The 16,433-nt window shown below is 42.0% G+C and overlaps 1 protein-coding gene across 1 annotated transcript in view; it reads right to left on the bottom strand.

The window, feature by feature from the left end:
- The window catches only part of FAM124A (family with sequence similarity 124 member A), a 41,550-nt gene that overhangs the window by 6,673 nt on the left and 18,444 nt on the right, over nucleotides 1-16,433 (bottom strand). Inside the window, exon 3 of the mRNA XM_030477497.2 lies at nucleotides 7,214-7,953. Within this exon, the coding sequence (XP_030333357.1) occupies nucleotides 7,214-7,953 (740 nt within the window). The remainder of the gene's footprint in view (nucleotides 1-7,213; nucleotides 7,954-16,433) is intronic.

The following is a 16,433-nucleotide window of genomic DNA, read 5'->3' as shown; positions in this document are numbered from 1 at the left end:
ATTACCTTCTCTGTGAAGAGAGAGCTATATGTGTATAAGATAGACATCAGACATCACGGGTAGGATTTAGTTGTCTATTTAATACAGCTAATGGAGTCTGGAGAGGTATTCAACTTTCTCTGAAGAAACTTCCTGTGTCTGGTTAGCTGAATTATTTTCTAGGTCCTTTGACTGTACTGAGTGCATACCCATCGATTACAGTGAGAATGCAGACTGTAGCTCACACAAAAATACTTGGGTAGACATCAGGTTTAGATGTCTACAGTCTGGAGCTGAATCAAATCCTGCAGAGATAACTCCCATGTGTTCATTTTGCTTAGATGTTTAGAGGAGGTATTTTGCACACTAGTAAAAAGCCTCATGCAGGCAGATGATGGTAATAATTTGTTATTCTTATTTGTTGACATAATTTTTTACATGTGTTAAAAAAATGGTAGTTTAATTGGGTCTCTCAGGTCACCATTAGTGAGAGATACTGGGTCTGATTCAGTTGTCAAATAGCAGGTATCTGCTGTATCCTGCCTGACTTGCAAGCACATGCACAGGCCACTCTGTAACAAGGATTTCAGTGTCTGGGAATATGCCTGGGCATGTTTAATTTATTAATACAGGTAAAGTCTTTGGGAATAAAGCACAGACACAAGAATAATTGTTTTGAGCTCTATCTAATATTTATGAATCCTCCAGTTTAAATCAGAAAGAAGTGCAACTGAATAGCTTTAAGTACCTGGGCTACCTGGAACATGCCTACACTAACAAGAAAAAATTACTTTAGGTAAGACATTAGTTATAGGGTTTTGTTATTTTAATTTTTTTTCCTATCTCTTTTAGTGTTCCTTTGGACAGATAAGAGCATTTCATTTTATACAAAGTATTTGCTGTTATTCCTGCTTCTGGGTCACAGCTCCTGGCCAAGACCAGTTGGCCCAGCAGGAGGTAATGGTGGATCAGCAAGGAGAAGGAAACAAGTACAACCTGCCCTTAGGATGGCTGCCTGCAGAGCAGGACAAGAGACATCACTAACACAGCTTCTTTCTGAACAGCTCTGTTTATAGGAGGAATTGCTAACATCAGTCCTTTTATGTTTCAATGTATTATGATTCAGAAGACCTGTTTTCCAATGTTGCTCTTCATGATATGAGCAGAAAGGGGAAATAATAAAGGGAGATTTTTTTAATATTTTCATCTTGAAGCAACATAACTGATGCCTTTCCTGACTGTGAGAATACCAGACTGCACAACTGCGCTACAGATAGTGTTAGAAGCTCCATCTCATGAAATACTAGTGAATAAAGATTACAGGCTAATCCTATATTGTGGAGAACTGGATTATGTGGACTAATAAGACTTTTCTATATCTACATTCTGTAACTTATCAGAGATCACAGAAAGGATTCAGTGATATAGCTGTGCTCCCTTGTACCACCTTGGCATGGCAAATGGAGAGCTGTATTCAGCCTGTGTGTTTGTGTGATCACTCCTCTTCGTTTTAACCTTACAGTGCCTGACAGTCTCACAAAATTCAAACTGCATTTCCAGGTGTGTCTGCTCGCTAGAGAAACCCTGACAAGCAAGTGGGAGATGCTAATCTTTCATTGCCCTTTGTGCCATGGGATGTGAAAACAGCACATGGGATGCTGAAAACAGCAAGACTTATTTTTGTACCTTGAAGACAGTGTGATGCACATGTAGCTACTCTTTTCAGCAGAACAGCCTTCTCCGGCCTCCTAAATTCTCCCTTTGGCTTTGGAAGAAGTTGCATCTGCTTTAATTTTCTGAACTCTTTTCTTTTTTAATTCCTTATCTTCAGCCTTCTCACAGCTTGTTTTCTGCACTGCCTGTTACCTTGCTAGAGCCTGGCCGTGCTGCCATGGGGAGCATGGGACTGCCATGCTGCCTTGCCTGCACTAGGCACAAGCGTGGCGGAGATGCCAGAGAGAGGGTCAGCCATATGAGAGGACAAAGACTCGATCCAAACTGACGCATTGATTTTGACTGAAATTCTAAATACAGGGAGATTTGTCAGACCCTGCCTCAAACATGCACAGCAAAGCCAGCCATTGACTGAGCAGATTAGCTCTCTAACAGAAGAGATTTTTTCATCTGGTGCTAATCTGCTGCTCATTTATAATCTCTGCACAAATCTTTGTGAAGCCTGGAGGGATTTAGAGTCTTTGTATATCACAATGGGCTGCAGAAGAATTTCATGACGAATATCCGGGAATGCCATAAACAACCTGCGGTGAACCTCACAAAAAGGCACTTTTTACTTCACTTGGGCTGCCTATGCCTGACACAAAAAATCCGTGAGTGCTCCTGCAGTCTATTTACGTTACCTGCTTTTTCAGAAAGCAGATAGTGATCTCATTATGCATTACCTGCAGTAAGCATTGCCAGCAAGGCTCCGCTGAGGTCAGAACCCAGCCAGCACAGCAATGACATCACCATCTCGAGCTCCAATTTTGCTTGCCTTACTCAACAAGTGTGCAATGTGTTTAATTGTATTAAAACTAGTGGGATTGATCCAGGGGGGAAATATCAACACAAGAAAAAGTAGCAGTGGTCAGTCCTTAGTATCACCATGGTAAGTCTTACTTGAAGGCAAAACGTGTTCAGAAGGGCAACATACCAGAAAGCAAAATGCACAAACTTTATTTAAAATTGAATTGAATATATTTGTAAAGCAGCATGTACGGTGTTTACGAAGCCAGAACAGGTGGGTGCCTTGTAATGTTAAATATATTAACTCTCAAGAGGTTTTGTTGAATGTATGTAGTCATCAGATACCTTACTATGCCATGAAACACTGTGCTAACAGAAAAGACGAAGTACCTTTAGGATGAAGAAAATCAACTAAAAAGAATCTCCTTCTGTCTGAGTTAGTGATAGGTTTGCTGTGCCCAACCCTCCAATCCAATCATTAGCACTAAGAAGCAAACACCTACAGCACTACAAGGAAAGGGAAAATAGAGTAGATAATTTTCAGAAACAGGAGGCTAGTATTAGTCTTACAGATTAATTAAATCATCTTAAGGCCCCTCCCTTGACTCAATCAATTTTTAGTCCAAAAGTTTGCCCTTTCCAGCAGTTTCAAAAGAAACTAAAATTAATTTCTGTAAAGGAGCCCTTGCTTATCCTTGATGCTTTTCTTGCCTTTCTTCCTCTTTGTGTTCAGATCTGCCCTACCTGCACTATTAATTCAAGAAAGCTGGAAGCTTTCAAGATGATGGTGGTGGTATTTCACCAAGAAATTGGTCGTTACAGGGTGAATCAGGTGCCTGAACATAGGTGTTTGTTCCATTCTGGTATATCCTAAGGTGCCTGCCTGACATTCCCGGAGGGTACAGCCCTTCTGTAGGTCCTGAGTCTAACGTGCCAGGACACTTCTGGATAACTCAAGTACCTTTGTGATGTAAAATGGCAGTAGGTCTTATGCTTTAGCACTGAGTCACTACCAAGGTGAGAGATTCATTTGCCCACCTTCCTCTCAAGTTTGCCTGCATGTCCCTCCTCACACAGAGTAGATATAGGAAATTCTGCTAAAATGTTGTTTTACTTTTCCTACCCTATCTTATCCAAAGACATTCTCATAATTTAAAGAAGCCGTCTGTTCACTTTATTCTCTCTGCTCACTATCCCTGCTTCCCAAACATGCATGGCCAAGCCAGTCTTATCAGCTATTAACCTTTCCTGCTTCCAACGTTGTACTGCTGGGAGTGCAAGTTCATTAGCACTTCAGCTGTCTCTGAGCGGATTATGCCCAGAGGCTGCCAGGAATGTGGACAAGAACTATAAAACTGGCAGTATATTCAGTATAGCGCTATATGGTACATTCTTAGCTACATTACTTACGTATTCTTCTGACTACTCTGACAAGAGGTCCCCAGAGCTCCTGCTTCTGAGCTTAGTGCTGGTGAAGCAGTATGGGTGTCCTCCCACAGGATGCAAAGGTGCTCTTAAGACTTGCTCCTGCTAAAGCCAACTGAAACTTACCCTTTGCCTCAGCTGGTATATAGCTGCACCCTTGGAGCTAACTTGCCAGTGTGGAAAAGCTACTGTGACAAAATAATTTTGAAGAGATTCCTTGCAAATGAAGGAATAGGTTCTGTGGTATTAAACAGATTTATCCTGCCCATGAATAACTATATTTTTTCTTGCACTGACTCTATCTAAGCCCCTTCGTAATTGCATTTGCAAAATGAGTTAAGAACATGGATCAAGCTGGCTGGCAAGTATTCAAGTCCCTGTAAGCACACCGAGAAAAATACAGAGGTCACATCTTGTTAGTCTAATCATGGAGGTATATTCAAACTTCAAACATTAAACACTGCCTGTAATGTATCAGGGATGTTTATCTACCACTTTGGGTGTAATTGGTAATTTTAATCTGTAAAAAGGTGCAGTCATAAATACAAATATTCTGATGATTACTAAGTGCCAACTGATATGTGGGCTGAAAAATACTAGGAGGTCATTGTTTGGGTTCATATAAATGGGAAGAAGTGGAAATTATTACCAACACTGTGGCATTGATAACATTGTTAATAGCAGCACTCCATAAGAAGTCAAAGGTTACTTTGAAAGGTAGATACTGCGATTGTTTTGAACTCAGAATGAGTTAAAAGAATATAAGAATAAAGAATATAAGGAGTCCATAGATCACCAAATCCAATGTTTCCTATAACCTGTGATCCTATCATATAATCCCTTTTCCTTAACTGACCATCCTGTCTTGAATTCAGGTATTAACCTGTTTGCACTTGCTGGGTGGCTGTTATATAGTTGGCCATCAACACCTACAACTGCCAACTTAAATCTATTTATTGACAGTATTTTGTTCCTGTACTAGAAGAGTCATTTAGTGAAACGGCCTTTCCCCATTCCTGCCTTTAACCTTCAGGTAAATCTATTTATTGACAGTATTTTGTTCCTGTACTAGAAGAGTCATTTAGTGAAACGGCCTTTCCCCATTCCTGCCTTTAACCTTCAGGTATATTTTCCAAGCACAGTCAGAGCTCCCTTCAGATGGGAACTTCCCTTAGATGACTTTACTCTTCAGTTTCCATTTGTCAGACAGTCTCTCCATTCCACTGTATGGGGTGAGAGCCCTTCCCTGTACTTGACTGAAGTCACCTTTCTGCAGCTCAGGGCTGAAGACGGGTGAGGCCCATGTGAACTTGTGCAGTGGCACAAATCCTTGGGGGATACTGACTCTGGTACACACCAGAGACTGCACTTTTCTGTTCATTGGCTGTGTTACATTGGTGGCTTGTAGTCAAACAGGACATTTCCTCTCCAGTTTAGTTATAGAACTCCATTTCTGATTGTATAAACTTGTTTAAAACCTGTATACCGGGACCTAGTATTCATGACCTTACAATCATTTAACTTGGAACCAAAGCTTTCCCATTCTTCCCCCCTCCACCTCCCATTTTGCATATATTAACTTTTGCTTCACTGCACTTCAAGTGTGGTAATTTCCCTTACTGTAATTTCATTCCTATTTGTCATTTTGCCCTCATGTTCAGTATCATCATCCTCACTGAAAACAGAAATGAAAATTAATTGCACTTGGAGGCCACACTTACCAGGCTTTTGCCCTTCTCTTTTGGTGCATACAGGTAAAATCTTATTCTGATGTTTTTTGCAAGGTTTACCTCAGCCTCCTGCTTGACAAGTATCACTTTATCTCTGTACTGCCTGGCACCTGTTACTTCTGAAAATTTGCTGTTTTGAAATCAAAAACCTTATTTAGAAGCCCTATTGTTTTGGAGGGTTTTTTCACCCTTCCCTTCAATTCACCAGTGCAAGATCCCATAAAGCAAAGTTGTATCACATCGCAGAAACTTGAAAAAGAACAGGGAAAAGGAGATGTAGGTGAGTGTGTTTGCTGTGTAGAAGTTTCGTGGGGGCTTTTGTAAGCTTAAGTTTACAAGCTATCTCAGGCTAACACAGTGCAAGCTGTAACCCTGACAAACTGGGGGACTATCTTGGCAGATGGGAAGCAAAGCTGAATTGCCTTCTAAGCCCTACACATGTGTTGTTCAGCTCTGGCATGGGGTGTCTCTGTGGGTAGCATCTGCCAAGTGGCATTGAAAGATTTCACCACCACCTGCACAGAACTCACGAGAGCACAGATGCCCTTTTTCCCAGATTTTCAGTCCCAGGAGCTACAAACCCAGAGGAACTGTGCTGCAAGGGGTAGAAAACACTTCTCTGAACACTGAGTGGTCCATGCAGCGGAAAGGTGGCACACACAATGCCTCTTCCACAGAAACCAGGTCAGACAATCTGACAAGCTTCATGAATGCAATCCACTCTAAAAAAAAGTATTCTTCTTTGAAATCTGAACAACGGTCTTCCAAAGGTGAGGGTCTGTGCACCTTGATTTGAACAGTAAGCAGCAATAAATACCTCTGCAGTGCAGGAATGCACATTAACCTGGCTCTGGATTGCCACAGATAGCCCCTCTGCAGGGCAGGCAGCTATTAAAAGCTTGCTGCTTGTTATCTCCTTTATCTCCTTTGGATGTGGTGTAGTGAAGCAGAGCATGCTGATACATTGCCCAAAGATGGTGCCTACAGATGTCTTAACAAATAAACTCTCTTTCAGAACATGGTTACGAGCATTTGAGATTAGTTCAAAAGGAGAGTCTGTGGGAATGTCTCTCTCAGGCTGCTCTTCAGGGCGCATTTCTTTTCCTTCACTACCTCTCAACCCATCCTGATAATCATTGCGCAAAAGAGAGATGCAGTTTGTCATCCTGTGATGCTAGAAAATAATGAGTACCATCAGGAATTCTGCTTGTCTTCCATAAAAAAAACCCAAACACAACTCATAACGGAGAGCTATTTTATAAACCCCTGTCAGTTCTGTGCCCATATTTCTTATAAAACTACACCCATCAGCCATCATTTCTCCACTCGGGCTCATAATTCCTTCTCTCCTCATTCTTTTAAACAGCTACCTCACCTCACATCACTCTTTGCATATCTGAGGTTGGCTGATATCTGGATAGTATCATCACTGCTTTCCTGATTTTACACACAGAGAAAGAGGTTTCAAGTTCTTTCCTTAGTGGTGTTCTCCTGGCTCTTTCTCCTAGGATAAAGCAAAACCAAAAAAAGCCTCCTTTTGTGTCTGCCATTGCAGGTTAAGCTTTCCTGCACAAAACCAATAAATGTGCTTCTGTTTCCCTGTGTGCTGGACTTACCTGCAAAAGGATCCTATTTCCATCGTGGTCTTCTGTCTGCCACCTGCCTTCACTGATGGGGCTGCAAGGGTTGGGCAAGAGAGGCACAAGCTGCCCCACATCTTTTACTCTGAACTCCAGCACCGCTGACTCTGTTGGCATTGGCAGCTGGCCCTTTGGAAGCTTTTTTAAAGAAAACTGAATGTCTATTTCCATGTTAGAATAGACAGGAAAAACACAGAAGTCTGCTTTTTTCTGACATACTGGTCTTTTCAGTATTAACTCGTACAATTTCAAAATGTCAGTGAAGTTTTCACTCCTGCAGTATATAGTGAAGCGGATAATTTCTTTCCCATAGTGCACTGGGCGAATGGCCCACAGAGGAGTCTCTGGAGCCAGAGTGTAAAAGTCTTGGCTGCATGGCATGTAAGGGAGGAACTTCCCATGCACTTGCTCTGTGTGGTGGTAATGCCAAGGTGGCCGCTGAAAGATTTTGTGGAGGTGCAAGATTGGTTCTTCTCCATATTCTTCCTGCATAAACAGAATGATGGCAAGGGCTGGCTGAGAAACACCAGCCTTACCTGGCTTCCTGTGTTTCTTGGGTGCTCGTCTTTCTGAGACTCGAAACAGCTGGAGGTCTGGATGGATCCAGGCTAGAAGCTTATCAATGGCTTGCTGAAGAGTCTTGGATTCACCTGGGTCTGTGATAATATGTACACTAACAAGGAATGGGTCTTGTATACCTTCCACAGAAAGTTCACCTGAGAGGATAAAACCAAAAATATCCTTTAAGATTTGAAGCCAAGTTGTCAACACTTACATGATCCTTAAAGGAGAAAAGGTCGACATGGTCACACCAGACTTTTTTTCCAGCTCTTTCAAGCTCACCATGAAGCTCGATCTAAAAATAATGTGCAGAGACATGGCAACCAAGAAAATAGTGAGAAGACAGAAGTTTCATCAAGCATACCATAAAAGTTGCTCTTTCTACTGAGGTAGCATCCAGAAGACATTAACCAGTGTGTGCTTCTGTGTTAGAAAAGAGCTGCTCCATACAGCCGAGAGGTAGAAAAGACAAAAATACTGGTGTAGAGTCAGGGGGGAAGGGACACTAATGATGTGTGGAATGATCAGAGTGGGCAGTGTTCATCCCGCCTTGGTTTAATATGTGCCAATTGGCTCTGGACATGGAAATCACACCGCTGAACTCTGCTCTATCACCTTGACAATGGAGTTTTCCACCAGTTAAGAGTGTTCTGTGTCCTGGAGGCAACTATTTAATAAGTAAGGCAAAGTTTGTAGGGAGAGGTAATATCTTTTGTTAGACCAACTGATACAGTTGGGAAAAAAATCAGACAACCCTTCAGGCACACACGTCCTTCTTCAGGAAAATATATTACTTGTCTCTACAAATCTTTCACTCTTTATATCTTCAGACCATCAAGACTATAAGGCTTTTATAAGATTACGGAAGATTGGTAAGAGCAGGAAGCACAAAAAATTACACTTACTCAGGGGAGAAAAAGAGCCCTCTAGTTAGCCTTGGGAATGGTCACAGGGGCTTTATCTGATGTTGTCCCTGAAACCTCTTTGATAGCTCAGAAGCAGAGCAACAGCTGGTTGGAGGGCAGGGGAGAAATTGTCGCTTCTGTTCTGCTGGAGTGGCATAGCAATAAAGTTGCATGTGAATGGATGCCCAAGAGAGCTTAATAAATTATCCAGGTAATCCGGATATTTTTGCTGAAGTTGTTTCCCCCGTGTAGTGTTCTGAAACCACCTCCATGTCTGAGACCCTGAACCCGGGCACAAAGCCTAAATGCGTAAAGCTTTAGAAAGGCTTCCCAAACTTTTCATTGTGCAGACCACATTTAATAGGGGGATTGTCTCACAGGCTGTTTCCCCTGCTATTGGTAATCAGTACGAACCTCTCCCTCCTCCTTCCTGGCATCAGAATAACATTCCTGTGATACTTCAGCAATTGTTTTAATGGAAAAGCAGTATTACAGAAGTAGTGTGTTTTAGTTGTCTTTCAATACAGAATAGCTGCAAGATCCAGAGCAAAGCTAGATGCAACTGCATAGCTTTCCAGAGATAACTGGTAAACATACCATCAGCCTCAGTTTAGAAACTGCAGAAAGATATGGTATGCAGAGCAAATAGCAAGCACGCATTTTGCCTTGGGCAGATATAGAAAAAGCAAGTAGATAATAAAAATATAATTACATCGGAGTTCTTGTATGTCTGCATGAAATCAGTGATACAAAATGACTTTGTCAGATGGTTAATGGAAGAAAAAAAACTGAAGAAAAAAATAATCTGTGTCATTATACAGCAAGAGGCTTTGCTGTGGCAATTGTTACTGTTAGGTAATTCTTTGAGATATTCCCTGTGGATAGTCACAGTGTGGAAGAAAGACAAAGTGGGTGTGTGGGGAGGTCCTCTCATGGTCCTTTACACAGGACAGCAGGACAGGAAGGGAAACAAATTGCAGAGGTCAGTGATCTAATAAAACCAGAAAGCAAGCAATTGCTACAGCTATGCAGTCATTCATTTTCCAAGACTGGAATGGAAGATGTTCCACTCTTTTCTCTTTCTGTTTCCTTTGTTACACAAATGCTATCAAAGCCTGTAACAAGTGACAGCCTTGATATTTATGCATATAAATGATTGCAGCTCTGAAAGAACCCTGGGCGCAACAGTGTGAAGCAAAGAGCCATCGTTTCTATCGGCTTCTTGCTCTGCATTGAAAAAACGAATCCCGGAGCATGGCTTTTCTACCCTGCTGTTGCTCAGCGTGGTGCATGGACACTGAATGGCTCAAGCATCTTTCAAAAGTGGAGCCCTGTGGGAGCCAGCCCCAGCATTAGTATTCTGCAGCCATCACTGCCTGTGCCCATCAGCATCAGATGCTTGCAGAGCCAGTCTCGGCAGAGCACCAGAGCATGGCACATAGCCATCCTTAGGAGCTAGGGTTATACGTACAGCAGAGCAAATCACCTTTTTTTTTGAGCTAGAAGCAACTGAAGGGGGAAAATTGTAACAAATTAGTACACAAAGAGCTTCAGTATCTATTTTATGTTAGTAAAGATGCTGTTACTGCAACACATTTACACCTTTCATTATGTGGCTTCTGTGCTTACAAAATGGCAGCCCTTTCTGTTTTGGTAAGAAAAAGAGAAACACAAGAAAAGCAGAAATATGAGGCAAGGACCTAAGAGAAACTTCCCCTGAAGCGATGATAAGTTGCAAATTGTTTCTATGTCACTAACAAGTTTTTTTGCTTCAACTGGCAAGGAAGGGGAGAAATGACACCATTTCTCATTACACAGTTCAATTTGCCCCTGGCAAATTGTCACAGAAGCAAATGAAAGCTCTGCATATGTATTAGCCTTCCTGTGTTACTAGTTAATCCCACAGAAAATATCAAAATGCTGAGGCATCTATTTGAAAATAAGCTCCACAGTTCTCACAGCTTTTACATTTTTTTCTTTCCTATGACAGAAGAGGATTAGTTCTCTTTGCGTTGGCAAAGCACTAACATTGCTAAGAGGTAATTGCTACCAGGATTGAAAGAGTATTTTACAATTCTAAACTTTCTACTCCTCTGTTAGGTAGTATTAACAACCCATGAGAGGTTAAAGCAAACTGTCAGCCCAAATGCTGCTGGGCTGTCACACTTGATGATCCTAAAGCTGGGAGCGGAATGTGGCCGCGTATTTTATGATTAGGCTTTGGATGTGTTCTTCTCTACATGTTATTTTTGTTTTGTTGCTGATGCAATATTGCTGAGTGGGGAAAACAGAAAGCCCTGTAAAGCAGAATATCAGCCTTACCCTGTGGTTCTTCCTCCCCTGTTTTCCCTGCTTGAGAACCAGGATCTTTTAATCAGAAAGATAATCTGACAGAAAGCAATGGGTACTGTCAAGTTTGTCTGTGCCAGCTGCCTCATTTTGTATGATTTCACTGAAATTCAAGCTGGTTTGTCCTGAGGACAGGCAGGACAGGTACCTGTCTGTCTAGCCTGGTTGCCTATGTTCTCTGCTAGGCTTGTAGAGAGAGGCTGCTGTCTGTGAAAAACCTGCAGAGGATGATCTTGCATTCCTAATTCCTAGTTCCTTTCCTCCTCCCTTACTCAGTAGGGAACAATGGTGCCTTCAGAAGACAACTGTCTTGGCATCTAGAGCTGCCCAGTCCTGCCCTGGCCAGAGGTGCCTAGCAAGAGGGCTATGACAACAGTGGTGATCTGACGACACCAGGGTGAAGTGGGAAGCAGTGGATCAAGTGCTCTGCTCCCTTCAGGGTGCAGCCACCACCCCTGAGAGGTGAGTAAGGATTCCAGTATTTGGTAACACCATTCTTGCTGCAGCTGGCCAGGAATGGAGAGCTCCTGGGCCAAAGCAGGCACAAGCAGGTGTAACTTCAGATCATCAACCCTAGCAGTTGGGAAGCAGCTAGGATCATCTGGAGGTAGAGGGAACTGCAGCTACAATTCATTCTCCCAGGAGTATGTACACATTTCACATTAAACCAGATAAGAGGCAAAATGTCCCTAGAAGAAACGAGCAGTCTTCTCCCATGCCACTTGAATAACCCAAGGTTAGAGAAGTCTCCCGCTTGCATTTTACATACAGGGTTAGGCAAACCTGGTAAGTATGTGAGCTAGGATGGAGTGTATGGCAAAGAGAGATTTTGGGCAGACTGGATCCCAGCCTCAGTTTGTGCATGGCAAAGTGGCTTTCCAAACTCTGCTGATACTTTCAATTTTCCAGCCACCTACATATTTAATCTTCTATCTCGGAAACTCAGAGGAAGTATTCAACCTATATCAGTACATTGACATCAGTATTTTTTTAGCTGACCTGCACACCAACTTCCATTTTCTTGTTGTGGCAGGCTGCTTAATAGGAACCAGTGCCTGAACCAACCTTAAACCATACAAACTAAATTTCTTTATCACGACATCAGGCAGCAAGATTTCACATTTCATTTGACCAAACTGCATTATGCACTAAAGGAGATGTTCAGGCAATAGGAGAGGGTCAGAGTGAATGCACCAAGCACCTGAACTGCAGCTCCCATTTCTACTTGATTTTCAGGAAATAATTGCTATCAGGAAGTAACAAAATAATTCAAACAGAATATTACAGACCATATTTTATTCATTGTTAATAAATAAAAATATTTTAACTGTTGGAATGAAACCACTGTATAAATAATGTCAGAAAAAAAGCACTATAATATTTCCTAATGGAAACTTCCCAAGATTTCTGTTGCAAAGAAAATGCTAATATTTCCCTATTTCAGTCCTATTCCAAAACACAACGAAATGTTAAGACTGTAGCATTTCTCACTGAACAGGACCTTCACATTTTATCTGAGTCCAAGGCAAGACTGACTGTTTTAAGTGTGTTAATTGAAAGGCTCATGGGCAGACACAAAGACAGAGGTTATTTTCATAAACAAGGAGCACCACTTTATGGGCAGCTGCAACAGAAGTAGCAACTGGACACCTCTGGCAGCAGAAGCCACTGCTAGGTCATGCTCTGATGAATTATGCATCATCAATAATCTTTTGAACAAGCAGGATGTGACAGGTTCACCAGCTCCTCCATTCTCTTTCCCTGCTGTTTAATAGCATCTGACAAATGCAGGGCTGCAGGATAATGTGCTTCTCAGCATGCCCTGCTTTGCACACCACCTCAAGCTCATGAAGGATGTTCAGAAGCAGTAAGAAAGGGGATATTCTGCACGGCACAGTGACAGGCTCTTTCACACTCCCATCAAAGCAGCATTTTCCTGTGGAACTGCAGCTGAATGTTCTCTAATGGAGACAGTGGTGCCAGGGTGCTCACACCTTCATCCATACTAAGGTAGTACAGACAATGCACAGCAGACCAGCATACTAACAAGCATGGCAAAATGCTCCTCCAGATGGGTACATGATATAGTCTCTCTGTACCATTATCCAGTTGTTGTAGTACTAAGCAAAACTAAAGCTGGAAAATTAAGCCCATTATCTGTCTGAAGGAGATAAAAAGATTTCTCTGGTGCATTAATATGAACACTCTTATATAGTGTCATTGCCCTTAGTGTACAGCGTGCAGCCAACGCTATGGGAATGAATTTTATCAAAAAGTAATACTTAACACCCACAGAGGCCCTGCATGATCAAGCAAAGGCAATGGCAGATCTCATCATGTGGTGCCTTCGGTGTTAGATGGTGCAGCAATTGCTGAAACTCCCCACCGTGCTACAGCGCAGTGTGAGTTCTCATCCCTCCCCCACCAGCTACATTCCCCTGACCTGCCTAAGGGTAACCTTACATGATCAGCTTAAGCTGCTGTTGAAAGGGACCATCTCACTCCATGCACTCCTGTTCACTCCCTTATGTTGGCGTGGGTACTTGTGTAGCTACACATCTTAAGCTGATCATTCAACTGCACCCTGACACTTGCTTTCCTGTTTGTAGTCGTATGGCCTACAGTGCCAAGATTGCCACCTCAGCTTGCTTTCAGAACCATATGACCCATATCTTCTTCATAGGAAACATAACCATTGTGGCCCAGAGTCATCCCACTGAAAATTAGGTACCTGACAGATTTCCCTCTAGCAGTAGGCTGGCTGTCCTGGGCTCTTTTTGTAGTCCATTGGGAGAGACATAATCAAACATCAGATAAAGCCCAGCCTCTTCCCTGTCCACAAGTGTAGTGGGAACCAAGTAACTCCACTTCCATCTTGGGCCCCTCAGCCATGCAACTAAAATCGGAGGGAAAATTTTGTGTGTGTACATTTTTATCCTGGAGATCATTCTTGTTCTAGTATCTTATCTTGCTGTACCATTTTGTCAACATGAGACATGCTTTTGTGATGAAAGAAATGCTCTTGAACTATGTGATTGTCATGTCTTCCATTACATCCTCCACAACCAAATTCTTTGACTTCTTTAGTCAGGCTTCTGACTACTCATAGCAAAGCAAAAGGTCCAGGACTTCTTAGGTCACAGACATCTATTTCCCTCATCTCCTCATTCACAGTACTGCAGCTTTCTCACTTATCTCCTAACTACCTGGCAGACAAGAAACTCTTCACACTGTATGTAAAGTCACTTGTGGACTGTCTGTCCAGCTGCAGGTTAGGAGAAGAGGTAGCTTGAACTCACATTACAGTCTTTTTTCTCCATGGAGGCAAAAGTTTGTCCCACTGCCTTTCATCCAGTTCTGATGAAACCTGTGGGAAGTTGGTGTCTCTGTGAAGAAAGATGGCACACAGTCACATCATGTTTCCCTTCAAAAACAGGCTAAAAAAGGGATGGGAGTGCCACATTGTGTTTCTGGCTGTGTAATCCCATGTCCTTGACACTACAGACTTCTTGCTGTGTCTGTGTCTTCTACCAAAGCTTTACGGAGCCTGTAGGCATATCAAAGAAGAGGCTGTGCTTTACTGTGTGTTAAACACCCGGTAAAGAAAGAGCCCAACTCTGAGAACTCTGTGTATGGGATCTTCACACAGACAAACTGTAGGAACTCTCAGTGGGTGCTTTCACACCTTGGTTACAAGCCAGCAAATGGCTTGGCAATTCGTCACAAACACGCTACTCGGATAAGGATTTTTCTGCCAATGCTGCAGTCTTCTCTATGAGCTCTTTATTCTTGTTGCATGGTGCTCTTGCAACCTGATGTTCTCCTCCCTCAAAATATGCTGCTGACACCATATGTTACATTGGCAATAGCAGTGTGAGAAATTATCAGAATTTCAGGGTTTTTTTTTTTAATAATCTATTCATACTCTTGAAAGCAATGAAGTCTTACTTCAATACTCTCTTCAATTACAGATTTAGCTACTAACTTGCAGAAAAGCAAAGTGTTGGTGTACTCCTACACCTTCAGGGATATTCTACCGAATGTCAATTATTCTCATTTCCCCTCTTCCCTTCCTTACAGTTCACCACAATTCGAGAGCTGTCTTGATGTCTCAGTCTGTACATCTGTCCATGACACAGAACAGATTCACACGATTTGGCATCTTCAAACTACCTTTACTCAAAAGTCACAATCTATCTCTCTTTGCCAATCTAGGGTCTCAAATATCACACAGAGAATAATTCTCACAGGAGACCAAATACCCATAAGAGAAACAGCAAGGAAAAATTTTTTGATACCCTAAAAATACTGCTTATTCATGCAAAAGAGCTGGCAATTGCCATTCTATGTATTTCAGAAACACACAAGAAGAAACAATGATAAGAACCCCTTGAGTAGAGAACTGAAGCACAATCATGACCTGCTTCTCACAGGATTTGCCACAGTGATTTTGGTGATGCTACTGGCACAAATGGGCCTGGGCCATTAGCGTAAGGTACAGGACTTGATTAACAGCCTACATTGTTGCTAAATTCAGTCCAGTGGAGAAATACAGGGAAGGTGCATTAATTATTAATGATCAACTATTATGTTAATTTGTTTTATTGTTATTTCATACTGTTTGTATAATGTGGATAAAGCTTTGCAGAGATGCATGTCTTCCCCAATCAACATTTTCCTAAAGAAAGATATGGATCACTGTACTTGGCAAGAACCCAGACACTGATCTTCGGTATTAGTATCAGACTCTGTACAGAGTTGTAATGCGTAGTAATTCAGTAAAACTCCCATCATCAATCACCAGTAAATCAAAAGCTGTACCATACATGTCAGGATTCAAACTGCATCCAACACCATGCTGTGCAAAGTCCTTTGATTGCAGGCACTGTATTTTCTTAAAATCTGACTGCTATGTAAAGCTGAGATTCTCAAAAATATGGTTTTTATGAAAGGGCAGAAAGAACATTGCCTTAAAAATACCCAAGAAGCACTGTACACTTGAGCAGCTTACAAATGTGGTCCAGCAATGAGCTCCATACCTCACACAATGTACTCTAGTTAACTGAGAGTGTGATTTTATGATGGGCTTAAGACAATTTAAGACTTCACTGCTGGCACTCTTCCCCTTACTATTCCCAGCTAAGCGTTTCCAGTTCTTACCATGTGTCAGATCTAGATGCAAGTTGAAGCAGCTTTCTGAGTAGACTGAAAAGAAGCTCTCAGACAAGGAGTAATCAGGATTGTGCCTTCTGGTAGCAGTCAGAGAATTGATTTGGCTACAAATATTAGTTTTCAGGGAGATCTCTTATTTTAATCAGTTTGTACTTTTTGTACAAACCTTCCTGGTATCACAAAGAGGTGACATGGAAACCCAGCCAGAG

The sequence above is a fragment of the Strigops habroptila genome, chromosome 2 (assembly GCF_004027225.2).
Source record: "Strigops habroptila isolate Jane chromosome 2, bStrHab1.2.pri, whole genome shotgun sequence".
Taxonomy (NCBI): domain Eukaryota; kingdom Metazoa; phylum Chordata; class Aves; order Psittaciformes; family Psittacidae; genus Strigops; species Strigops habroptila.
The sequence above is the reverse complement of the archived record's forward strand: the minus strand, read 5'-3'. Positions and strand labels throughout refer to the sequence as shown.